Here is a 27,383-nt window from a genome sequence, read left to right as displayed (position 1 = left end):
TTATATACGTATAATTAGATGCGGCCGCGAGTAGTAACAACACACATCGAATTACGGAATTATGTTTTATTAGACTAAACAGAGCAAACACGGTCGGTGCGATAAGACCACTCACGTCCTGTATATAAAAGTATGCCATGGCGGCGATGATGAGCCACATGTGTTCAAAACTCATTTAGTGCACCGCTCAGCGTCAGTCTAGTCACGTGTGTCGCCGTCGCGGTGGTCCGTCCGTTCAACCGAAAAATCGAAAAATCGTCTCGACAATTATAGCGTTACACACACACTTTTAAGTCACGTTTCGTCGTAAGTACGGAAAACTAGACGGACGATTAAATCGCATTATTTTGACACTGTTATTCTCTGAGGCAGTGAGCAATGGCGTCGTGGTCTATCGTCGCGTACATCTGCCTTACGTCGGCGGCAATCTGTTACTCGACCGCGTCGTTGTCGTCGCCGCAACTACCGCCGAGAGTGCGCATCGAGTCGGGCGAACTTTCCGGCGGCGTGGAACACACGGCCATCACCGGCCGGCCGCTGTACGCTTTTCTGGGAGTACCGTACGCCAGTCCACCCATCTACAAGAACCGTTTCAAGGTGGGTGTGTTTTTTTTTTGGGGGGGGGGGGGTCCCAATGAATAGAATTATTTTTAAATATTAATAGTATTTTATATTTAAATACTATGTATCTACAGAATTTTAAGCTGATACCTGCTAAAATTAATAAAAACATGTTAGGGACAAATAATTTTTATGGAGGGATTAAGCCCATTACCCCCCCCCTCCAATCCCTTGAATACGCCATTAGGGAGTGTTGTGAGTTTATGACTGCCCGCGAGACTTGTTATTATGATGATGTTAAGTTATGATGTTGTACAACCTAACACAAAATACAGTCGAGTCGCGATAACTCGAAGTCGAAGGGGGATAAAAATTCAGTTCGAGATATTATGTATTATTCGAGTATTTTGGACAAAATAACAAATGAATTAGATAGAGAATTGTTGGTGATAATTCTGATATGATCAGCGGGATAAATGCTCAAAATCATAATCCAAGATCTTTAACTACATTTTTAACATATAACACTATACTTATTCCTTTGCACAAGCTTATTTAGGTAACATAAAAATCTAAAATCGGAATTAAAAAGATTACAAAAATCCATAAATCGTTATTAAACAAACAATAGTTAATAGAACATTATCTGTGTTTTGTTGGGAGTTTTTTTACGATAATTCAGTTTCTAAGTAAGTTATTAGCAATTTTATTTAACAATTTATTATACTCGCATAACTCACTTAAAAACTAAATTATCGTAAAAAAACTTTTAACAAAACACATATTATATTCATAGGCGTTCGAACGAGGGGGGGTAGGATGGGAATTGGCCCCTCCTGCGGGCTACTTTTTTTCTCCCAAATTTGGTTTTATTAAAAAAAAACATTACAATGAGTCAATGAACAATTTATATGTTGTAAATATTGAGTGTAAGGTGCACGATAATTTTGTGTTGTCTAAGGTCCAACTTTGTTCAAGCCACAATCGATACCGCGTTGATAATGTGTGAGATACGCGGCAATAACACTAATAACCAAAATAATATTCAATTATATATTATATAGTATATATAATATTCTATATATTATAATACAATTGTATATAATATATACATTCTGCCCCCCCCCCTGTCAGCAAGGTCTGCGCATGCCTATGCAGATAATAATAGGTCAATTCACTCTAATTTTTAAGCTAACGGAAGAAGACGTGAACTGCTAGCTGAGCGTAAATTTGAAATGTTACGTACAATGTAACAGTTACACGTTTTTAAGTTTGAGACAACAAAATATGCGTAAATGGTGTCCTCTTAAGGAATATTAAAAGCATTTTTAGAAACATATAAATTACGATCTATAATAATTATTACTTAACTATATCCATGTCATCAGCTGCATTACGACTAAAAAGCTATTTAAGAAATAGTTAGGTACTAACCATACAAATTTAAGCATCATATCAATTGAAACACGTACGTGGATCAAAATCAATAGATATTGACAAAATAATAAAAAGTTTGCCGATTCACATAAAAACTGATGTAACTTGTTATCATTTAAAGTTTTAAAATATTATAGTAATTTATTAGTTGATATATTAAAAGTTATTTTAGATTCTGAGCGGAGCGATGAATGTATTGATTTTACCATGATGTGTATTTTTTTTTTTTTTTTTGTGTCTGTCATCACGTTTTGGGGCAGTAAAAATGCTTCGATTTTTGACTTCAGTACCTCGTTCGATCAGAAAGTGAATCTATTTGGTACTTTGGGTCGTCAAAAGTAGAAAATTCTTAATACTTTTCTAAATAATCGAGAAAAACAAACTAAAAATTAAGGGAAAAACGGGAAATTTTACGCACACTAATTTTTCGACAAAATCGATTTTGGTTTTTGATGTACCTTTAAAACGAATGACCATAGATACATGAAATTCTCATCGAATGTTTATATAAGTATATTCTATCCACCATGCAATTTTCAAAAATTTTCGACTTATGTTGAACTATTCATAGGCATTTGAAATTTTCGATCATTATTAGTTTTTTTAAAATTAATATCGATAAAAATTTATTTGTTAGGCATTAAAAGCTTGAAAATTTAATACAAGGCTCTTAACATATTGTTACAATAGCAGTTTAAAAATAAAAGAAATTCATAGTCACAATTTTTTTTTATAAGTATTCAAGTTTTGAATTTTGACAAAATACGTAAAAATCACAAAAATTCACAAATAATTTTCAGCTAGAAATTCATAAAAAATTTTCTTTTTAAATCTAAGATTTAAAAATTTAAAAAAACATTCCTTACAAGTTTTTCAATCTTTATCACAAATAAAAAGTCCACCGGAAATTCAAATTAAATTTTTATGAGCATTTGAAATTTAAATTTTTACAATATTGGATTTCCACTGGATTTCACATTTAGTGATTTTTTTATTTTGGTGTAACTCTAAAAGTCTAAAACAAATGACCGCAGATACTTGAAATTTTTCACTGAATGTTTATATAGACATTTTCTATATTTGATAAAATTTTCAAAATATTTAGATTTGTTTTAAGCTGTTTACTGACATTTTAATTTTTCAACTTTTTTGTTTTTTTTTTTTTCTATAAATATCGATAAAAATTTATTTGTTCGGTAGAAAAGCTTGAAAATGTAGTACAAGGCTTCTAACACATTTTAACAATAGCAGTTGAAAAATAAAATAAATTCATGGTCACAATTTTTTTTTACAAGGATTCAAAGTTTGAATTTTGACAACATACGTAAAAATCACGAAAATTCATAAAATATTTTATGCTAGAAATTCATAAAAAATTTTGCTTTTATATTTAAGATTTGAAAATTTAATACATATCTCCTATCATATTTTTATAATAGTAATTGAAAAATAAAAGAAATGCGTAGTCACAATTTTTATTTACAAGCATTCAAAGTTTGAATTTTGACAACATATGTAAAAATCACGAAAATCACGAAAATTCGCAAATTATTTCAAACTAGAAATTCATAAAAAATTTTCTTTTTAAATCTAAGATTTGAAAATTTTTAATAATCTATAATATATCATAGACAGATAAACCGTCTTCGATCAGAATCGTTTACTATACAATGATATAATATCATTGGATTCAAATTTAATTCCATCCATTACAGTACCCACTTGTAACCTACTGTACAGCAGAGCGACATCCACGACTTACCCGCCTTTTTTTTTTTATTAATTTTTTTCTTTCTAAAATCTCATTCTTTGTGGTCCTACTTTTTTATCGTTGGACTCCTACCTAAAATGTTCTACAAAATAAATGCATTCATAGTAAAACCAATACATACCAAATGTATTGTGATATTAAATGAATTAGAACTTAAAACAAGGTAGCAAAACGAGTTCTTTGTCTCACTATAAAATATAAGAGTGCGATTTCCTCGCCTGCCATCACCTAGATTGCACCTAAAATCTGCATTTACAGGCTACAGCTGGTTTATCCATTAATTTATCAGAAAATGAGCCCAAATAAGGGCTCGTTTATTTACCATTATCACTCCTATATGGCTATATCAGCACTGAAATATCAAGCCCTCATTTATTTTTTGTGACTTTCATCGGTTATCACATTGCTTGATAGTTGATATGGGTACTTGAATTTTTTGTACATGTATAGGAAAAAAAATAGTATCAAAGAGTATTGATAAATAATAATTAATATTAAATATTTTCTAATTTTTTAGGAACCACAACCGGTAAAACCGTGGGTGGGTGTGTGGAATGCCACCATTCCCGGAAGTGATTGTATAGGTCTAGACCACTCACAATTCAAGGTACTCGGAAGTGAAGATTGCCTATACCTCAATGTGTACACTCCAAAAGTAAGTAATATTATAATATTTTAATAAAAATTTAATTATTAATTGCCTTATTTCATGCCAACGACTAGATTTATAAATTGATATGGTGCATCTAGGCTGTTAATTTAAATGTATGTTTTTGTTTGTACTTCTTTTAATTATTTATTATTTTCAGATTAAATTATGTCATGCTTATTATATAATATTATATGAGTACGACCTTTTTTATCACCTGAAGTTTTCAGGCTGAGTTTACAATCGATCTATTTTATTTTATTAGGTGAAATTTCCGGGCCGAGTTTACAACAGAAAAAGGTAACCTCGGGCCCAGTTTACATTTGCCCGTGTGATTATTATATTGTAATATTATTTTATTGTGTGTCGATTACACCGAAATTACCTTTTTGCCTGCTAAAACCCTTTCGATGCACCGCATATTAAATCCCTCAAAATTTTTGACATGTTGATTCCGTCCACTATCCACTAAGTATTTGCAAAATATTTTTTTTTAATGAACATAAAACAAAATGTATGTTAGGTAATATTACTTTATAATTGATACAAGTTATTACATAAGTACCTATATAACAAATATATATTATTTAATATTATAATAAATGTATTAGTTCATTAGTACACACTATAACTATATAATTATTCGTATTCGTAGTTGAATCATAATAAAATAACATTATTATAAATTGTAAACAAAGAAATTCAAAATCATGCTGATCGATGTAAATTATTTACAAATTACAAATGACATAATTTCTCAACCTTTTTAACGTCACAACCCCAAAAATAGGTGAAAAATAAAATCAGTCCCCTCACAACCCCTCTTTATAGTAAAAACTAATTTAAGCTTTCACATCAGTTGTACCAATTAAAAAATATATTATCGTTATACCATTAACGAATAAACGAAATAAACAATTAAAATACGAGAACATCTAAATTTTTATTTTTAATGTAAACAAAATGTTATTATAATTATTTCTGATCGATCCAAATTGAGAAACGTATAATACAATATTGATTATTTCAAATTTTTTATGAACCTGCGCCCATCCTAATTTTTTTTTTTGTATACTTGCCTAGTAGATATAATTATACCTACACTTGAGACAAAGAAGGCGATTAATTGGTCAGTATGCCTAATGCCTATTATATTATAATAATAAGTGCGGGAAAAAAATCACCTTGTATAATGTATGTGGGGTGTATCTTACGCAGCTACCCCAAGAAGGGCTGATATCTGGTGGCCTAATGAACGTGATCGTGTACATCCATGGCGGCGCATTCCAGTTTGGCGCCGGTATCGGTTACGAGCCACACTACATTTTAGACAGCGAAGATTTCGTGTACGTGTCAATCAACTACCGACTGGGGCCTTTGGGATTCGCGAGCACCGGTGACGACGTATTGCCGGGAAATAACGGTCTCAAGGATCAGGTAGCCGCCCTCAAGTGGGTCCAGCGCAACATCGCTGCGTTCGGCGGAAACCCAGGCTCGGTGACCATCGCCGGAATGTCAGCCGGTGGAGCTAGTGTTCATTACCACGTTCTGTCACCAATGTCAGTGGGTAAGTTATATAAAATATTTAAGAGCTCTATCAATGTCAAAGTCAATTTAAGTGTTTTTTTTTAAGAGAGAAAATGTGTTTTATGTTTTTGAAGAACTTACTGCTACGTTTAAAGTATAGCTGAATGGAGTAAAATGGCAAACATTACATTTACTACACCCCAAAACTTTTGACACTTTTCTAAACTCTGAAATTTAAATTACAATACAGTACCTACTTTTACCAAGCTGTATGGCTTCATTGATTTATAATTTTTCAATTAGTTTAGTTTGCTATCGGATGTCTCGATACTCGATAGTGAATAATATACTATAACATTATCATTTAAGTATAATATAACACTATTTTATTATTATATACAATCGTACTAACACGATCGTGTTGACACATTCAAATCAAAGATCCAGAAAACTCGGATCCTATGATTAATTTTGTTAATCTTCACGGTTTCACTTTTCTTAATTAAATAATAATTAGCAAAATATTATATTACTACGTTTAAAATTCATCTTAAGAAGTATCTTTAAAAAAAAATATATATATTATATATACTATTTATTTGTAATTATATAATCACAGAGATTAGCGTTTAACGTTAATATTTGCTACCTATACGTTTTATAAATACGCGTGATGAACATTAAAAACTCAAAACATAAACATGTTGTCGTGATCAGGATTATGATACCTCGTATTGTTAAAAAAAAAAAAGGTTATAATTATAAATAAATAGACATGACAAGATATGATTATGTTTGTGTGTCATTTTTAAATTTGAATTTTTATACTTGATACTTCTATTATTTTGTCTTCATTTTATAATCTAATTACCAAGCTTCAAAAAATTACTAAGAAAATAGCCGCCAAATATTTTATAACTACATAAATCTCCAAATAACCAAACTGTAATTTATTTTCATAAATAGGCAGAAGCCCAATCAATAGACAGTAGGATTTCACTTAGTGGTACCATTGGTATCCATTGGTTTTCGAAATCAATTTCCGCTTTTCAACTCTATATATAGGTACTTCTATAGTTTATACTCATTTAGTTTAATGAATCATTTAAATAAACTGTTACGTCACTTTTATTTTACGTTTTGGAAGGTGAACTTTAAAGTTCATTCATAACACGTCGATGTTAGGTACATCTCTTCTATTTTTGTTCATAAGTCATAACCAATAATCGGTATCTGCCAACCATCTAGCTAAATTCTAATATGGTGTGGAGTAATATAGGATAGCAGTTATTTACAATTTTTAGATAGCCATTTTTTAAATATCCAGTGATTATTATATGTACGTTTTTTTAGATTAAATATGTCCAGTATTTTTGCATGAGCTGAACGACACTATTAAAATTTAACTGTGCTCACGCATTTATACGTACAAAAAACATAGAAATTACTTTTCCAACGACGTTTAATATATTTAAAATAATAATACATTTGGTCCTTAGTTTTAATTTTTATCAAAATGATTGAAAACGAAAATTTTAAGTATATAAAATACATCAAATATATTTAATTAAGTATATAACAATTTTCTGCGTACCCTACTTTATATACAACCTATTAAAATATATTAGTAAATAGTACAATAATAATTTGCTAACAATATAATACTTTCATACATACAGGTTTATTCAATAGAGGAATTGCTGAAAGTGGAAGTGCTTTTTGTGGTTGGGCTTACACAGAAAACACTATTCAAAAGACTAAGGAATTAGCTGAGTCACTAGGATGTCCTACATATTATTCCAAGGATACCGTAAAATGCCTTAGATCAAGACCAGCATTAGCTATAGCAAACTCTTTGAAAAATTTCATGGTAAAAAATATTTTTGTTTGAAAATGCTTGTGCAATCACGTACACAGTATACCCTAATATAAAAATAATACATTGTTTTATTATTCATTTATCAATACTCGTTACTCATTAGCCGTGGAAGTACAATCCTTTTACACCATTTGGTCCAACTGTCGAAACAGGCGGAACAGAACGATTTTTAACAGACTTACCAGAGAATTTACCTGCTCAAAATGTCCCACTGTTGTTCAGCTTCACTCAAGACGATGGTCTCTATCCAGCTGCTGAATTTATATCACTCGAAGAAACTCTGGTTGACATGGAATCCAAATGGAACGATATACTACCATTCATACTTGACTACAATAACACGATTTCAGATGAATCACTGAAACCGGAAATCGCGCAGAAAATAAAAACATTTTACTTTGGAAACAATACAGTGTCAGTAAACACTAAGAAAGAAGTTGTCGAAGTAAGATACCTAATAAGTGTTTTAACTTTTAAGTTCATAATTTATACAATATACATATAGGTACAATAGGACATATCCTATAGGATATATAGATATATCGTACATCGTGCAAGATTTATATCAAATACAAAATAGTTTATTAATTATTATTGGATAAGTTGGTATACTAAAATTAGTTGGAATACAGATTATAGATGGCATATATATCATCGACTCCAAGTAGCTCAACTAAAAAAATAAATTGTAAAAACGAACCATCCAGTGATTGAGCAGTTAAGGATATGTTTACTTTTAAAATGTATTCATTAACATACCAGATAATATTACCAGCATTACATTTTTCCACTTTAGACTTGAAAATTGATATATTTGTCTATTTTTAAACTAATATTCAGAAACTTATATGCAACCAAATAAATATTAAGGATAAGTACCTATTAATATATTTTTTTTTAAATAAGTAAAATCCTAGTGATTGAACACAACATATGAAATAGACATATAGTGTTTGAACACTTCGTCTTCAAACCCAGTATGAAAACCTAAAAATATTTATCTATATAGACGATTTGTATTTATTTAATATAATTCATGAATTATAACTTATAATTTTGTTATAATTCAAAAACGCATGGAAAAAACTATAAATTAGAAACTAATAAAAGTTTGGTGAAAATTTCATTCGTCTACGATTATTGAATTATAACAAAATATCAAAAATGGTTAATGGGAGTTCATCAATTTATTAGTAAATAGAGATTACAGTATTTAATATTCCAATACCATCCACATTTTAAATTCAAACACACATAAAATTACTGTGGATTTACACTATTCAACTATTTTTTAATTATATTATTATCAACTTATGTGGAACTTAGTATTACATTTCCATGTTTTTGAATTTTGATTGAAATTATTATTTTTGTACTTTAAATAATATTTATTGTAGGTATCTATGTACACACTTAAATATTGTCAGTATTGGTAGAATATATGAATGTTTATTATTATTAGATATGTATCTAGGTAACTAACAAAATAAAATATAGCTGTTCAATCACTTGATAAAAATATGTTTAAGCAACAGCAATAATTTAACAAATGTTCAATTACTAGATTTAATTACAATTTAATCACTAGAGATTGCACACTCAAAATATATGTAGCTACGATATCTGAGCTTTTTTTTTTTTTTAATTTAAGCGAAAAAATCATTCAAAAATTGGTATTTAATTTGTATAAAACAAATAATAACAACATAAGTGGTTCAATTTCCACAAAAATAATTCATAGTAATTATGCCTACTTTCCTTAGATAAATTTCATCCAAACGGATGAAAATTCGATGATTGTGGTTTTGAATTGTTACCACTTGTCCCGTGTCCGTAATCATATAATGTTAACTATCGAACTGTGGATAATATACAATATGACTATTATGTTTATTTTTAAAAACAAAAAGTATTTATTCAATTTTTTGATACCTACCGACATGGTTTACTTAATTTTAAAGCATTTTTTAACTTTGTTCAATTACTGTGTTTATTTCACAATTGGGCAGTTCGCACTAGATATAGCTAAAAATGTTATTCCTAAAGTTATTAAGAGTCTGACCACACATAGCGGTTGTACACCCCAACAAATTCAAATTATTTAATTTTAAACGCAACCGCCTAATACACTAGTTCAGCCACGGTTGAAAAATTGACCACGTCATGTTGCGGTTCGACCACTATGTGTGATCCTAAATACGAATTTCAAAATTGTACATAAAGGATAATATAACTACTAAAGTAAAAATATAAATACAAATCACATAAACGTGTCCAGAATACATTTGTATTAGGGCACTTATTTATTCTACCCATTAAATCATTGCATAGACAGATACGTACATTAAAATAATTTATATTTTAATTTTAAATAATGGTTTTGAAAAATAGAGCTGATGCTTCAACCCGTCCTAAAATGTTTATCGGGCGCACTAAGTTTACGATAAATTTGTGGCTCAAAATCAATTTACTTACAAATTAAAATTAAAACACGATTTACCCATGTAAAACTCCAAATTGGTTAGTAAATAATTAATGAATCATCCATTTCAGATGTTTACAGACAGACTGTTCAAAGAACCGGTAGCAAGAGCAGCCCAGCATTTGGCTTCAATAAATACATCACCAGTATACTTTTATGAATTTAGTTATAGGGGTAAATACTCGCTCTCGGACAAATATTCCAAAACAGGATCCTCTGAGGGAATGGGTAAATAGGACAGAGTTAGAATAAAATCTGATCGTTTATATTTATATATTATGATTATTTATTCGATATAGGAGTATCACATGGTGACGACACAATGTACGTTATAAAAACCAGATATGGAAATCCACACGACAACGTCGAAGATGCCAAGTTAATTCCAGTCATGGTGAACATTTGGTCATCATTCGCCAAAACCGGGTAAGTTTATTATTTATACTAGATGCTTATCTATACCAGTTATATTTTATTAGGTGCCTAGCACAATATTTTTATAGACTATTAACGTGTTCTGCAGTCACTCAGTTTGAATATGTTTTTTTTTTCTTTTTAAATTTGAAAATAACTACCTAATAAATCACCATGCAATTGACCATTTAAAATTAAAACAGATTCGAAAATAATCATTCAATTCCACATTAAGGCTACCTTAAAATATAACCTATATCGATTACCGACATTTCACATTTGTTAATAATAGCCAACTAGCCAAAGTGGATAAAATTGAATAACCTAAATGTCGAGCTAAACTAAAATTGTAATCTTTAACTTATTATTTTATTATTAAGTTACTACCCGTCAGCCGAAGTACAGTACAAAATATAAGACTACAATAAAAAATAAAAAATAAATATGATAAAATATTAAAAACTGACAAATGAGAGGGGAAATAAAAATTTTAAAAAATTATTAGCAATACGTAGGTATCTCATAAGTATAATATTTAAGTAAACATATAGACTTAAGAGGGCGCAATATCCATATTAATTGTTGTCTCAGTCTTACAAACGCATAACATGGTAAATTTACGCTCAGCAGTTTACGTTTTACTTCGTTATAGTTTAAAAATTGGAGTGAATAGGTAGGCCTATTATGTAACTTGATGCGAAAAGCTGTTTGACTGTTTGAGTATACTGTTTTTGATGCACTGCACCACCAATGTTGGGGGGGGGTGTTCTTGGTTGAGCATGTGCTGACCGAAATGTTTAATTTTAATGTTCAATAAATGAATAAAGTACCTAATCAATGACATTTGATAAATGATAATCGTGGCTGAAACTGTTGAAAACGTAGAGTTAAGAATATAAACTAATAAAAGAATATAAGAATATAAAGGGGTCTTATAAACTATAAACTTATAAAAAAATATTTATTTGTAATTTCTATGATGAAGGGGGGGGGGGGGTTGTATATGTATACACTAGTGTATGCATCACTAAGTATAATACATTCAAACCACCTCTGGTTATGAGCATTTTTATTCTACAATTTATTATACGCGCATAACCATGGGTGGAAATTGGGGGGAGCTTAGCCCCCCACAAAAAAAATATCAGGTTTCGTGTGAAATGTGATTTTATTTGAATTTAGTTTTTTTTTAGTTAATTTAACCCCCCCCCCCCCATACATTTCTATGGATTTCCGCCTATGGGCAAACTCACTCAAAAACTGAAATATCGTAAAAAATACTTCCAACAAAATACAAATAATGTTCTTAGTGTTCTTACCATCAAGTTTCATAACAGTTCTATTCATTCTAACTGTTAAGCTAACGGAGTAAAGCGTGAACTGCTGAGCGTAAATTAGGTATACGGTATACCTACAATGTTACGCATTTATAAGACTAAAACAACAAATACGGGTGTGCGGCCCTCTTAAATAAGTAGACGTTGTTGATTACACGTTTACACTTCTGCAACGTATTGATCTAGGTATCCCACATAATATTTATAATACTTAATGTACTAAACTCACATAATTTGTACATAATATACCTCTACACGTCTACACATTATGTTTCAGAGTTCCAGACGTAGGAAACTCTGTAGTATGGTCACCGGTGTCAAAAAACCCATCAGATCCATTAAAATTGATTAAGATCACACAGAACCAGACATTCGAACCGCAAGAATACTCAAATCCTGGCAACTATAAATTCTGGAGCACGTTGCCGCTAACCGAGTTTCCTGCAGCCGTTAATCCGTCGGAAACCATAAACCACAACGAACTATAAGACAATATTGTAAAAAAGTCTTAAATTATTAACACTAGATAATTTTACTGCTAGTATGTTTTATAATAAGTACATATGTACTAGAAAAATAAATCAAAACGAAAAAAACTTGTTGTTTTATTTTAAATTGGTGTTATGTTGGGGTTACAAAACATGTAGGTATTCAAAACAATTTGAGCTTCTTTTTACACCTTTTTTGGATCCGATGAGGCGATGACGACGTGTCGACGTCACACTGCAAAAACATAATTTACGTTTTTTCCACGACTACGCCATATTTATTATGCAAGAGGCCAATTACATAGCATTGACGCATTGTGCGTATATTATGTAGGGTCTCTCGACTTCAAGTGACCTTTCTTTTTCAAAACCTATCTATTGGCTTTAATCAAAGAGTAATGGATTAGCTACCTACTTAATATAGCCTACAAACGATGCTGTGCCAAATGCATAGATCAGCTGATATAGTGTAGTAATGTAAAAAAAGAGGAGAATATGTAACGTATATTCTAACGTATATCGTCTATTTTATGTATATTATGTATACACTCTAGATTACTACCTTCTTATGTGCATATATGCATACACATGCAAATACATATATGCATATAAGGTTTTTTATTATTTATACTTTGAATTAACTTACCCCACTTCGACTGAAGTCTTTTGAGTGTTTGATGGACGAAGAAAGGAGAAATAGGTTCAACACTAATTAATTTATAATTCAATATTAATTGACAACACAACTGTTAATTTAGAGATTTATAAAAAGAGCATTTATTATTTTAGACACAGAAAAATTACATTTGACATATCTTAAGTCGGCTCATCACGCATGTCTGACGCCAAGGGTGTACGCAGGGAGAGTGGCGTTGCATGTCTCTGGCCGATGGTTGAAGGGTATCGTCCGAGCACAGATATAACAGATTTTTGTATAAAAGGACATAACAATATATGACCACAGATGTTTATTATAATCATAATAAACACTATAAACATCTATGTGGCTCTATAATACCATATTATTAGTGTATAATATATTATGTTGAGGGACATGATGATGACACTCTTTTTAGTATAACATAGTTGTGAAAAGTGGCTATCATTACAATAGGAAGGACACATTTACTTAGCAGTTTTGCATCCAAAAGGCCCAAGGTGCAAGGTTTGAAACCAATTCCATTAAAAGTTTTTAATTTTTATTCGCGATGATCTTCATTCGTCAAAATGAAAATAAGAACAAATAAATATTTATATAATTATATAGGTAGCAATAATTAACAAAAAAGCGGGTAAGTGGATGTCGCTCTGCTGTACATTAGGTGGTGGGGTGTAACTCTGACTAGGGTAGGTTAGATTTGAATGCAATGATAGGTATCATTGTATACGAAAAAAGATTCTGAACGGAGATGATTTGTCAGTCTAGAATATATTATATTTGAATCGCGGAAAAAATGACCACGAAAAAAAACCCACGGAAAAAAGCCCCCAAAAAAATATTATACATAATATATATATATATATATATATATTTTATTTTTTATTTTTATTATTAACAAAATAACATTTACAAACTGTACATAATAAAATACAATAAGCAAATATGTTTAAAATTATAATAGTGACTTTGGATACATGAGAAGGGAAGCTATCCAGTGATAGGACCCTTTTGAGTTGAGCCGTTTAGGACATGGAGTGGTGTTTCAGTTTAGGAGGTCGCGACACCAACGTCTTTTGAGGCGACGAGGAGGGTTACCTGGAATTGTAGCTGAGTATTGATTCCAGTTGACTGGACCTTTGGAAAGGGAGCGACAAGGAGAAATAAGAATTGGTGGTTTCACAATGTTTAGCAGGACTGGAGTGGTCAGAAGACAGATCACATACATTTTGGATGCTGTGGTTTATATGGTTTGAGATTGACGTTATAAAAAAATCAAGTAAATCAAGTTGTCTGTTTTGATGAGTTGGCCAGTAGGTTGGACCAGGGGGGAAATGACTGAGAGCTTGTTCATTTGTATGGAATTGAAGAAAATACGACCTCTGGGGTTTTCAACACGACTACACCATAATAGGTGTTTAGCATTAAAATCACCACCAGCTATGAAGGTGCGACCTAATGAGGATAAAAGTTGATTTAGAAGTAATTATGATAACTTGGCCGAGGAGGACAGTAGACTGCCGAGATAATTATAGGAATATGATTTATTGAAATAATATATTTACATTTATTTATAGATACATATTTTAAATGTATGTATATTACATTATAGTATTTAATTAATTTTTTTTTAAAACTTTTTAACTTCAGTTAAATTTTGTATTGTTTTAACTTAGCTTTTTATATAGTTAATTATCACTAAAGTATTGGCACCATAGTTCCTCCTCCGGTTCTCGATACTAACGGAAAAAAAAAAAAAAAAGTTAATTATCACTATTGTACAGTTAAGTTAATTTACAGGTAAATCATATGATTTGGGTAGTTAAAGGTAACAACAGCGTGTAGCTGAATTAACATTATAGTTCAACCTAAATAATTTTGTATTAAATATTGATTCTAATAATTGTATTAATAAATGAGTTAAATTAATCCAAGTAAATGATTATTAATTAACCCTTAATAAGTGTTTTGTTTGTTAATTCAACACTAGATTTCTACGTGTGATAATTAACAATACAATCTATATTATACCCAGAAACGTGAATATTTTTTATTTTCAATATTTTGTTCTTATGTTCTGTTAAAAATGTATTATTCTATCACAGAAATAAAAATATTATATGATTGTAAATCCATTGTATAATCAACAATCAACCACATTTTATAAAATATTACAATTTACAATGATTGCACTTTTATTTTCTTGGGCTTTTTTTCCGGGGTGTATTTTTAAGTTTGGGTTTTTTTCCGTGGCCATTTTTTCCGCCTACCATTATATTTAAATATTGTCATATATTCTATTTTGAAACAAATATTTTATTTTTCAATTAGGACGCATTTTGCATAAGGCATGGTTAATCAATTTTTCCAAAAACATTGCATGCAGTAATCATAATTCATAATACCTTATATTATCATAGATACACATGATGTACCTGGTTTGAGGATAAATCGTTATCGTTACGCGATTTCGGGGGCTTTATTAAGGGCGTGATGAGGGGGATATATCCCCCCCCCCCAGAGCCTATGTAATGTGTATATTTATAATATATTAATTTGAAGCTTGTGGAATTATAATATGTTTTATCGTGCTGACATCACGACGAAATATATTAAATATAATTAATATCAAGAAATCTATAAATTATTATTTAATTTAAAAGTAAATTTTAATTCTAATATATTCAAAATTTACATTTTGAAGAAATTATTATAATATTGTATAGGTACTAAATTGTGTAGAATTTTAAAGCACATTTATTAATACATTTTGTGTACATATATATTAGTTTAAGAATTTTTTATGAAATATTGTACTTGAAAATCTAAGTATTTTGTGTGGAAAAAAATGTTTATCCCCCCCTAAGACAAATTCCTAATTACGCCACTGCGCGATTTCATAAAAATTTAAAACTTAAACGCTCAAAACATTTTTCCTATAATGAGTGAATGAGGCTTCGAGTTTCTCTATAGCTACTTGAAGGAAAACTTACGGAAAACTTAGTGTTGTATTTTTAATCCTTAGTTATAAACATAAAAAATGTTATGATTTTTCAACTTCAAAATTATTACTTGTAAATTTTCGCGTTTTCGAAAGATTTCGTAAAAAATTGAACTATAAACGCTTATAAAAAAAAATTGTGACTATGTATTCTAATAATTTTTTAATCACCATAAGAATAACTTATGGGGAACTTTGTATTAAATTTTCAAATATTTTTATAGGGCCAAAAAACTTTTATCAACACTTCGAAAAAAATTTTTTAGAAAAATTGAAAATTTCAGTTGTCTATAAATATCTAAAAAAAGCCAAAATATTTTGAAAATTAAACCATTTAAAGAAAATGCCAATCTAAATAACTGGTAAAATTTTCAAGTAGCTACGACTTATACTTTTTGAAAAATAACAAATATTTTAAATCGTTTCAGGATAAATCGTTATCGTTACGCTATTTCGTAAAAATTTAAAATTCAAACGCACTTAAAATTTTTCCTATAATGGTGCTTCGAGTTTTCTCTATAGCTACTTGAAGGAAAACTTAGTGTTGTATTTTTAATCCTTAGTTATAAACACAAAAATTTTTATGATTTTTCAACTTCAAAATTACTTGCAAATTTTCGCGTTTTCGACATAAACGCCTATGAAAAATAATTGTGACTAACGATTTTTAATTTTTTTTTAGCTACAATAAGAACAACTATAAGGAACCTTGTATTAATAATTTTCAAGTTTTTTTGGTCATCTAAAATTTTTTTACCGACACTTAAAAAAAAATCTCATAAAAATCGAAAATTTCAGTGGTCTTTAAATATCTCAAAAAAAGTCAAAAAAATTTTAATATTAAACTGTACATAGATAACACTAACATAAACATTTGGTGACAATTTCAAGTATTTACAGTGAATAGTTTTTGAATTACAACCATATAAAAAAATCGATTTGGTCGAAAACTGGTTTTGCGTAAAAATTCCCGTTTTTCTCGATTTTTTTGAAAACTGTTGGAAAATGTTTACTTTTGATCTGTATAATGCACCAAGGATATTCACTTTTACATCGGAAACCACCCCCAAAGTTTGAAATAGAAGCATTATTTCGACTAGTTATGCTGTACACACACAAAAAAAAAACACACACACACATCATTGTAAAATCAATACATTCATCACCTCGTTCAGAATATAATAGACTTTATAAAATCGAGAAATTAATCTTGTATCTAAATAATAAATTTCCCTTTAAATCTGATGGTAGGTCATCAATCATACAATATTCATAGATATAATAATATCTAGGACAACATTATTGTGTTATTATAGGAAGGTGTGATTAAGTTTACTCTTTTTCATATTAAAAAAATCCCTAAAAAAAGTTAGATTAGGTATATTTATTTTGTTTTTGTTATTTTAAGTTTATAATATCGTAAAACCCCAAAAAGAAAACACAGATAATGTTCTTACATTTAAGTTTGATAAAATAGGTTAATTCACTCAAATATCTAAGTACATTTTGGTAACTATATAATATTATGTTAAACTATATTTTAAATACCTTAATGGACTTAATTGATATGATAAATTAAAAATTTTTTATTGTTATCCCATAACCTAAATCTGATCAAACATGTAGTGTTAACTGTAGACCAATAAAACTAAATATATTTATATCTATTAAATTTATCAAAAACAATAAAGCACTGTTTTCAACCACCTCCACATATTTTTATCATTAATCAACCGTTATTATGATATATTATTTTGTTTCTGTGTTATTAATTATTAATTAATATTTTTAGGTAATAGATAATTTATAAATCATGTATTTGACAAAACGAGAAATTGAAACTTACTCTGAAGTTATGCCATACATGGTATGACTTATAGTAGTCAGAATATTATAATAAGTAGCTAATTTTTAGGTATTTTATCTTCTACTACAGTATAATATACATAATTATACATATTTCAGCGCTACAAAATTTTAATAATACCTACAATAATGTATGTATTTTAAAAATAATAAAAATTAAACTACTCAACAAAAGATTTAAGATACTTACTATAATCTGCTTGGAAAACTAACTACCTTATTAATTTAAATACTATAACACCAAGAAGCTTGTCTTTTATATTCTGATTTATTGTATTTTTTTTACATATATATAAGTATATATATATATATATATATATATATATATAAAGAATAATATAATATTTGTATATAAATAAACTTAAAAAAAAGCAAACAAAATGTATTTAACATGAAATGGTTTTTTGCATATACATATATATGAATATATATAAATAAAAAAGTAAATAATTAATAAACAAAACATTAAAGGTATGTGAGCATTAGTTTTTCTTTTAAGTAAATCAAGTCTAGCAGTCTTTTCCACAATAGTATTCATTTTACAAAACACATACATTAATTAAAAATGTTGCGTTTTTTATTATTATTAAACTTTAAATAATCAATACAATTCAAAAAATATTTAGGTCAATAGTTTCTACTGATTAGTAGTTTAACTTGGATAATTTCATTTTTATCATGAAATCATATATTTTACACAATTACTTGACTTGATTCCGTAAAAGAGAAAACAACAACTTCATGTGTACCTCAAAAAATAATTAAATCTTCTCAACCAATAATGGTTATAATATAAAACAATATGAAAGATGCAGTACTATAGTGAGCGACAAACGTCACGACAACCGACATGAGGCCATTTTTTTAACATTACACATGATTGGCTTATGCCAAGGTCGTTTAGATGGATCATTGACATCATCAATGGGAACTGATGTACTCCCATTCGGTCGATCTGGATAATGATTAATAAAATTCAGTTAAATTCAGTTAAATTTAAATTGTTTAGTTATATCATTGATTATTAATGCTCGTATTTATAATCAATGATTATATTTAAGCTGTAGTTGTACGAGGGACGTCCAGAAAGTAAGGTTACAAGGGCTGTGTAGAACGAAGGGAATTTTGTTTTTCAAAGTTGTCACCACAGTCATGTAGAGAATTTTCTAACTATCAAAACAAATATTCAAACGCCTCAGTCCGTTACGAAATGTCGTCACAGCAGCCAAACGCGTCAAACAGTTTGTCCTCCAATCGCTCCACCTACCGTAGGTGTGAGATACGCTCTGTTATTCGATTCCGGTATGAAAACGAGGGTGAAACTTTTCTTGACTCAATTGTGACTGGTGACGAAACGTGGCGCCATACCCATTCACCATCAACCAAAAAATTCTAAGTCCAATTTTCAGAGAGAAAGATCATGGCATCTGTTTTTTGGGACCGGAAAGGGTTATTATTGGTCGATTTTATGCCTAAAGGAACCACCATAAATGCAGCTGCATACTGTGAGACACTCAAAGTTGAAAAAAAAAATCAAGGACAAAAGGAGAGGAATGCTGACTCGTGGTGTGTCACTCCTTCATGACAATGCGAGACCGCATATCACCGCCCGTCTCACTCAGGACTTGCTTGTTTCATTTGGGCGGGATATTGTGACTCACCCACCCTACTCCCCGGACCTGGCACCATCTGATTATCATCTTTTCAATAAATTGAAGGAGTTTTTAGGTGGACAACGATTTTCAAATGACGAGGAAGTCCAGGATGCTGTTGAAAATTGGCTTCGGGAGGTGGAGCGGAAGGTATACGACGAGGGTATACAAAAACTGGTCCCTAGGCTTCAAAAATGTATTGATCTTAAGAGGACGCTACACCCGCGTGTGTTGTCTCCGTCTTACAAGTGCGTAACATTGCAAAAACTGTTTTGCGCGGGAAAGAACCGAGAAGGCTACAGTCATGACTAAGAAATGAAATTCTCACCACAGATAAAAGGGAATTTCGACTGTGCAACGTTTTTCTATTTGTGATATCGAAAAATTGAAAACAACGTTGCACAGTAAATGTTCTCCTTATTATGTGGTGAAAATTTTGTTTCTTAGTTATAACTGTAGCCTTCTCGGTTCTTTCCCGCGCGAAACAGTTTTTGCAATGTTACACACTTGTAAGACGGAGACAACACATGTGGGTGTAGCGTCCTATTAATGGCGATTATGTAGAGAAATAATGATATGTTTTGACACTTATTTTGTAAATTTAATTTAAATATATCCATTTTCAATTTTTAACATAATATGTTGTAACCTTACTTTCTGGACATCCCTCGTATTTTACCTTTAATTAATTGTTCTGTTATATATTCTTCTTCGTTGTCTGAAGGCGTTTCATACGAATGATAGTTAAATAAATATGGCAGTACAGTCATGTTATGCATGAAATCACCACGCAAAGGAGGAAAAGGTACCTTTTCAGATGTTCTTGGATGTCTACAAACGAACCACCTAAACAGTAAAATACAAAAATTCATATTTATTTTAAGCAAAATAATAATGAAACAAGAAAAAAGGTATTATTTAAATTAGGTATATCTCTGAAGTTGGGTATACTAAAATTGTTGTAATAAAGTAATTATAAATAACATTCAAGGCAAGAATAATAATTCAAATTCAAGCATAAAATGTATACAAAATTGAAACATTCAATACTAATAAGTAAAATATTATATTTAAATATTAACTGAACTAAAGCAACCATCCACCGACCCAGTAATGAGTTTTTTTTTTATTGGGGGGGTTGAGGCTTCGACAACAAGGGCCATTGGATTAAGTCTGTGGAACTGTTGATATGGAACTCGTGGATATTTTTGGCAGAATTTCGATTGGGCACCCTTAGGTTTCTGCCATACATGGGTGGGGGAAGCGGCGGCTTCTCTTTCCAGATAGTTGGAACTCCCAGGAAAGCAATACCGCTCATGACCGATATTCGAACTGGCGACAATGCGCATCGTAACTGAAGCCTTAATCTCCCCGTCCACTACACCCGCCCTCCACCGTAATGAATTTTAATTAATATCATTAAGTACATAATTTATTTCTTGAATGTTTACCCAATAAAAAATGTATATAAATATAAATTAATAAGTTTTATGCATACATGCATGTTAAAATTTTTAAAGTATTTTATAATTGTTAGGGGTAGTTTTTAGGTACACATGTCGTATGCTATCTACGGTCGATTTATAGGTGTTGTATGCTATCTACATTATTAAAGTTATCTACACATTTTCCCATCCTATTTTTAATACATTACCAATTACGAAATGATTGTATTCGTATTATGTTGTGTCGTCTAGTATGTGTTCGGTGCTTAATAAACGATAAACGTGTTCGTATTATTATATAAACGTATTTGTATTTTTGTGTTTATTTGAGTTTTATGAAAATGAGTAATTTAGGTGATTTATACAGAAATATTATTTTTAACGACGAATCTTGTGTCAAATTTTTAAAAGAACGTGGGTTATTGCCGAATTCAAATTTATGTACTAAATTAAATGCTATGGGTGAAGTGTGTGGTGGTGACATGAAAGAAACATTAAAAAATAGTCGAAAACGAGATGCAACTGGTCAATTAGTTAAAACCAAATACATGATAATTTTTTGTAGATAGCATGCGCCGGTAGATAGCATACGACACGTGTACCAGTTTTTATTGATTAATAGAAATTGTATTTGTATATGTACAAATATTACTGATTTACACGGACAAAAAATACTTCACAAGTAATATTTATGAATATCCCATCCCGGTTAAACCTGATAAATAAAAACATAATTACTCATATCTGATTAGTTAGTTATGGATTAAAAAACCATGTTATAAAATTGATTGTTTTAATAATATACATTTTTTATTTGAAACTGATAACTTACGGATGTGTTTGTATCGTTCTTAAAGTAAATCGCTTCTTTGGGTCTTTTTTAAGCATTCCAACTAATAAAGATCTCAAAGGTTCTGTCACAAAGCCTGGAATTTGTATATTACATTTTCCAATTGCTTCAAATAATCTATACACATTATCACCTTCAAATGGATACTCTCCAGTAACTAAGTTATACCTTACAAAAAAATAACAACATTTATGATTCTGTTCTTGTAATATCAAATTTTTTATAATTCATTGGTATTCATACAATGTAACCCCACTGCTCCAAATATCTATTTTAAAGCCAGAGTACTCATCAGCCCCATTTGCTATTTCAGGCGGTTGAAATGCTGGTGAGCCTTGACTAGATGCACAAATACCTTCTGGATCAAAAGGTGACAGTGCCTAAAAATTATGATTAACCATATTTTAATATAAATGAATGTTGTAAAATTATACGTTAAGCATACTTCAGCAGTTCCAAAGTCTGATATCTTAAGTGTTTCATCAAGTGTGAGCAATAAATTTCCTGGTTTGATATCTTTATGAATTATTCCACGGCTGTGTAAATACTCTAGTCCATTTATTAACTGACTAAAGTAACTAATACCACAGAATATCAAACAACATAAATTAATCTTCAAAACGCTACTTTTAACAAACTAATTAAATACGTACTTATGTGCTTGCCAGCATGGAAATTTACTTCCTGGAGAGTGTTCTAGCATATCTTGAAGACCACCAACGCAATATTCTAAAAGAAGATACATCTTTTCTTTTTCTTCATTCACTATCACATCTACTAACTCTATGACATTTAAATGTCTCAATGTTTTCAAAAGTTGAATTTCACTATAAAAAAAAAATATAAAACAAATTTTATTATAATATAACTTATAGGTTGAATATTTCATCATATTTAACATAGGTATTCAAAATGTATAGAATAAATATTATCTTATAATATGATATTATATGGTATTAACATATTTTTTATAGCCTGATAAAAGATATCCAATGTTACTGTTTACATATTATGTGCAACATTTGTCAATATTTTAATAACGACTACTGACAACTAATAGAAAATAGATGAAGTAGGTACCCATAGAAAATGATAATTATTAAAATATGCTAACATACTAAAATAAAGTATTAAAAAGTTAATTACTATGAAGTTTTTAACATTTTTCCTAATATAGTAAATTGGGTACTTGTTTGTTATCGCCCCGCCAGTACAACGTATAAAATTTATTTCCCCGCCACTCTTGTTTGTTATCGCCCCGTCATAAATAAAATATATTATAATACAATAAAAACATGTATTATTATTATAGATTTACAAAGGAGGCCATTTAAAATTAAAAAATGTATTACAATTATAAATTTAAAAAAATAATAATATAAATTTACAAAGGAGGCCAGAACTCAGAAATATCTTTTTATTATTACATTTTATTAAGCCAGCAACGTACTAATATAATATTATTATTTATTTGATATTATATTAGTATGATATAAAATGTCTCGCAAAGTGTAGTTATTTCCTAAAATATTTCCCAAAATAGATCATCTATCATGAGCTAAACACGATAACTATATGTGGGGCGATAACAAATAAGAATGGCTGGGAGATAAATATTATACGGTGTACTGGCGGGGCGATAACAAACAAGTACCGTAAATTGATTTATAAATCTATCTCTAGGTGTAATCTGAGGGATGAAGTGAGGAAATTTCCATCAGATATTTAACTGAAGATGTAATAGTATATTTTTACTTAATAGATTTTTAGTTAAACTACAGACTGCTCTTCCAAAAAGGTATTCCATGTCATGCCTATGGAGCTATCATATTGGTTCAATTATTAGTTAATTAGTTACTAAGGACTTCATACAATTCAAAACACAAAATGTGCTGTATCCGTCTTGCAAACATACAACATAACAAGTTTGCACTCAGCAAAACTAATTTTATTTTTATGATATTATTTTTAAAATTAGACTTGAATGAGTTGATATTCATATAAAATTTAAACGTAAGGATATTATTTATGTGTGTACAGTGGTTTTAAAATGAGTTACAATCATATTTTTTTAATTGTCAGATACTTAAAATAATATAATACTGTAAAATAATGTGCATGACATAACTTGCTAAAATATTTAAATATTTAAAAAAAACATACATACAAACACAGATAATGTTCTTAACTTTAAGTTTGATAATATTGATGCTAACTACATTAAATAAGTACTGCAAATATCAAATTTGCTGTAAAATAAATTTGAAGGACTAAGATAATGCATTCAGGTGTCACATATTCTTAAGAAAATAAGCATAAGGATTATCTTTGCTTTAATATGCCTAATTAAAGTTAAGTATAGATATTTTAGAGATTATTAATAGTAATTATGATAATGTATAAAAATTATTTTATTACTTGAGCACATTTTTTTCTCCATTAGGTATTCGTCTGAGTTTTTTCTTTTTTAATATTTTAGCCGCGCAGCGAACAAGCGTTTCGGAATCGAGTACTTCTTTAACTTTACCATAACTACCTTCGCCTAATAAATCGCCCATTACATATTTGCCAACAGTTTTACATGGTTTCTTTTGGACCCGATATACCACTTCATTGGGATCAAATGAATTGAAAATACCAGTGGACAAACAATCATTTGCTGACCAATCGGCAGGTACATTTAACAAGTCTTTAAACACATCTTCATCATCATCTATAGCACTTGGCATAGCATCCTCGTCAAATTCTGTCTGCTCCATCATCATTACATCATTTTCATTTAATACACTTTACCTATTTTTAAATTTCAAATTTGATATGTCATTAATACTTTGTTCGTATTCAAACAAAAAACTGAAAAATAATTCAATTAGGTATGTATTTACGATCATTTATATGGTATTATTACAGTACGATCGAAAATCAACAAACAATTTAAAAACGATTACAATGTTTACAAATAAATACCTGCATCACAAAATGTGAACACTCAAGTTGTCAGTCTATTCAGTCTAATAATGGTGAAATAAGTTGTATCACATTGCTTACTACTCTACTTCTAGTAGTATACTGTATTACTGTATCTGTATGTCTGTATACTATCGTCAATACTGATAATGCCTCATTGTATTTTTGTTTGGTAAACAGTAAATCATATGGTGGTACTCACGGAGATCGGATTATCGGAAACTCAAAGACGTTCTAAAAACAACTGCGATCATTACAACAGTCAAAAACTCATAACAATGAAGACACGTCTATTATAAATATCTTTAGGCAATTCCTTTTAGGAAATAAATAAATATCAATTACAAATATAAAATTCAAAATTATTTATACTTAAATACTTAATAGTAATTTGAATATTAGATCTCTCTGGGGTCTGAATCCAACTAGCTTAGTTATTTCCTTATAGGTCTTGCTCCACACAGACACACAGTACTACAACTACAACTACAGTAGGTATTTTGGATCTATCCATATGCCATAACAGTGTTTCCCAACTATGGATCGTGACCCAAAATTGAGTATCGAATATTAATAATTTTAACCGTAAATTTATAAATGCTTAAGTTATGATTAGGGTTCAGGATATGTTGTATTTGCATATTCTTTAATAATGACTGCAGAACAATCTAAGTAAGATACACAATTGTTTTAAGACAACGGATTGAAATACAAACGTTTTGTTTGCATATTTTACTGTTTTTAGGCAAAACGCATATTTGACAAATGTTGGCAATTTAATTGTTATTTATAGCATATTTGCACAGTTTTCATTTTATGTTAGGTAAATTTATTTCAAAGGTTAACATTATATATTTACTTTCATGCGTGGGTCAATATATCTATCAAACATACACAGTAATAATAAATAAATAAATACATTTTTATCAATTAACTAATAAATAATAATATAATGTTTATTGTTGTCTTAAAAAATAAAATAAATAAATGAATAAATGTACAAAATATAAAAAAATATTAATAAAAAAAATTATTCTAATTTAAATAAATAAATAAAAATATTAGTGGCTATTAAAAAAATATTGAATTGCATATTTTCGTGCATATTTGCATGAATATTTCCTATAATTTGCGTGCAATAAGTTCCAAACCCTAGTTATGATTTATTTAATACCTCTACGGGCTCTACGCATAATAAATTAATAAATAATGTGAAGTCTAACTATATACTAATTAGTATTGTAACTTCCACTACAATACCCTCCAGACCAAAAATCCTGTTCTGGAGTCCCTCTCCAACGTCACTTCTCAATCAATCCCAACATGTGCAGATGTGCTTATGTTACTTCTGGTTCTAAACCAATTACTAATCCACAATCTTCAAGTTTTTTTTTTTTTTTTTTTTTTTTTCTATTGGAAAGAGCCCTTGGCAGCATAGGCCATTGGGCTTACAAAATATGAATAGCTTAAATTAAATATTTACAGTAAGAAACATAAACGAGAGAACTTAATTCTAGATTTTGGATTGAAGGTTTGCTGTTGTGATGAATTGGATGATGTCAATCTTCAAGTTTAAATTTAGCTCTCTTGAAATTTCTATCCTATCTAACTTCCATTGTAAATTCTTTTCTTTCTATTGTATTAATCACAGAATATAATAATGTATATTATACATAAATAATTATTAAAGCATTATCCATCCTCAGCATTCAGCAAATATAGAAATTGTTTTTGTACTCTACACTCCGTAATTGCGTTCATTTTCTTTTCTGATGTTTTTTATTGTCTTAATTATTATATTATTATCTTAATTACTTACTTCTTAATGTATTCATATATAAACTATATGAATTCTTATTCTAACTGTTTACTGTTGAACTATCATAGCTGTACTAAAAGTTATAAATAAAAAAAATATTCTAATATAGAACATAGACATTACAATAATACAATGGATATCAATATTTTGTTATAATTAAATTATTTTACCTATGTATTTTAATCTAAAAATAATATTTTTATTAAACTGAATTATATATTTACTATTCAGTATTGTATTATATTAAAATATTAAAATATTCTTATAATAAAATGATTATTAATTATAGAATTATATGATTATTAATTATTATTTATTATTATAATCACATGGAAACACTGATTTATAATAATAAATTGTGACAAATAATGCAGCAAGCTCAAATAATAATTATTAATTACCTAAAAATATTGTCTCAAGTCTCGATCAAATAACATTAAATATATTATTATATGTTAACACACATTGCACTTTGTCACTTTGAACTTATAATGATTGAATGATCCCGATGAAAAATAAATGTATTTTTGTATACCTAGCTAATATTTTTTGTATAATAACTATTAATTATTTTTACTAT

At 29.3% G+C, this 27,383-nt stretch overlaps 2 protein-coding genes across 3 annotated transcripts; one reads left to right on the top strand and one right to left on the bottom strand.

Moving 5' to 3' along the window:
* Positions 1-142: 142 nt before the first annotated feature.
* Positions 143-12,656, top strand: LOC107168951 (esterase E4-like). Its single transcript, XM_089225878.1, has 9 exons — positions 143-306; positions 373-597; positions 4,287-4,424; positions 5,637-5,985; positions 7,625-7,815; positions 7,928-8,269; positions 10,378-10,534; positions 10,606-10,732; positions 12,335-12,656. Exons 2-9 carry the CDS (start codon positions 379-381, stop codon positions 12,543-12,545), a joined length of 1,734 nt encoding a protein of 577 aa, XP_089082004.1. The 5' UTR covers positions 143-306; positions 373-378; the 3' UTR covers positions 12,546-12,656.
* Positions 12,657-18,367: 5,711 nt separating this feature from the next.
* Positions 18,368-25,136, bottom strand: LOC107168948 (serine/threonine-protein kinase STK11-like). Of its 2 annotated transcripts, none has more exons than XM_015518510.2 (8): positions 24,985-25,136; positions 24,436-24,810; positions 22,671-22,844; positions 22,463-22,595; positions 22,261-22,397; positions 22,000-22,185; positions 20,402-20,568; positions 18,368-19,025 (listed from the first exon to the last, which is right to left on the bottom strand). In XM_015518510.2, the coding sequence occupies exons 2-8, from the start codon at positions 24,780-24,782 to the stop codon at positions 18,907-18,909; spliced, it is 1,263 nt and encodes a 420-aa protein (XP_015373996.1). In that variant the 5' UTR covers positions 24,783-24,810; positions 24,985-25,136; the 3' UTR covers positions 18,368-18,906. The 2 variants fall into 2 exon arrangements, with proteins under 2 accessions (XP_015373996.1, XP_015373997.1); XM_015518511.2 differs by having other exon boundaries at positions 24,436-24,870; positions 24,985-25,117.
* Between the last annotated feature and the right edge of the window lie 2,247 nt (positions 25,137-27,383).

The sequence above is a fragment of the Diuraphis noxia genome, unplaced genomic scaffold (genome assembly GCF_037042655.1).
Source record: "Diuraphis noxia isolate RWA-SAM2 unplaced genomic scaffold, SU_Dnox_SAM2 contig0004, whole genome shotgun sequence".
NCBI classification, from domain to species: Eukaryota; Metazoa; Arthropoda; class Insecta; order Hemiptera; family Aphididae; genus Diuraphis; species Diuraphis noxia.
This window is presented reverse-complemented; position numbering and strand designations above follow the sequence as displayed.

Excerpts from the sequence above, each read along its gene's own strand:
- LOC107168948 (XM_015518510.2), bottom strand. The coding sequence starts at position 24,782 with ATGATGATGGAGCAGACAGAATTTGACGAGGATGCTATGCCAAGTGCT. Across the intron at positions 22,398-22,462 it reads CAGACTTTGGAACTGCTGAA|GCACTGTCACCTTTTGATCC; the intron begins GTATGCTTAACG and ends CATAATTTTTAG. Across the intron at positions 20,569-21,999 it reads AGAACGATACAAACACATCC|GTGGTTCGTTTGTAGACATC; the intron begins GTAAGTTATCAG and ends TTTACTGTTTAG.
- LOC107168951 (XM_089225878.1), top strand. The coding sequence starts at position 379 with ATGGCGTCGTGGTCTATCGTCGCGTACATCTGCCTTACGTCGGCGGCA. Across the intron at positions 4,425-5,636 it reads TCAATGTGTACACTCCAAAA|CTACCCCAAGAAGGGCTGAT; the intron begins GTAAGTAATATT and ends TATCTTACGCAG. Across the intron at positions 10,733-12,334 it reads TCATCATTCGCCAAAACCGG|AGTTCCAGACGTAGGAAACT; the intron begins GTAAGTTTATTA and ends ATTATGTTTCAG.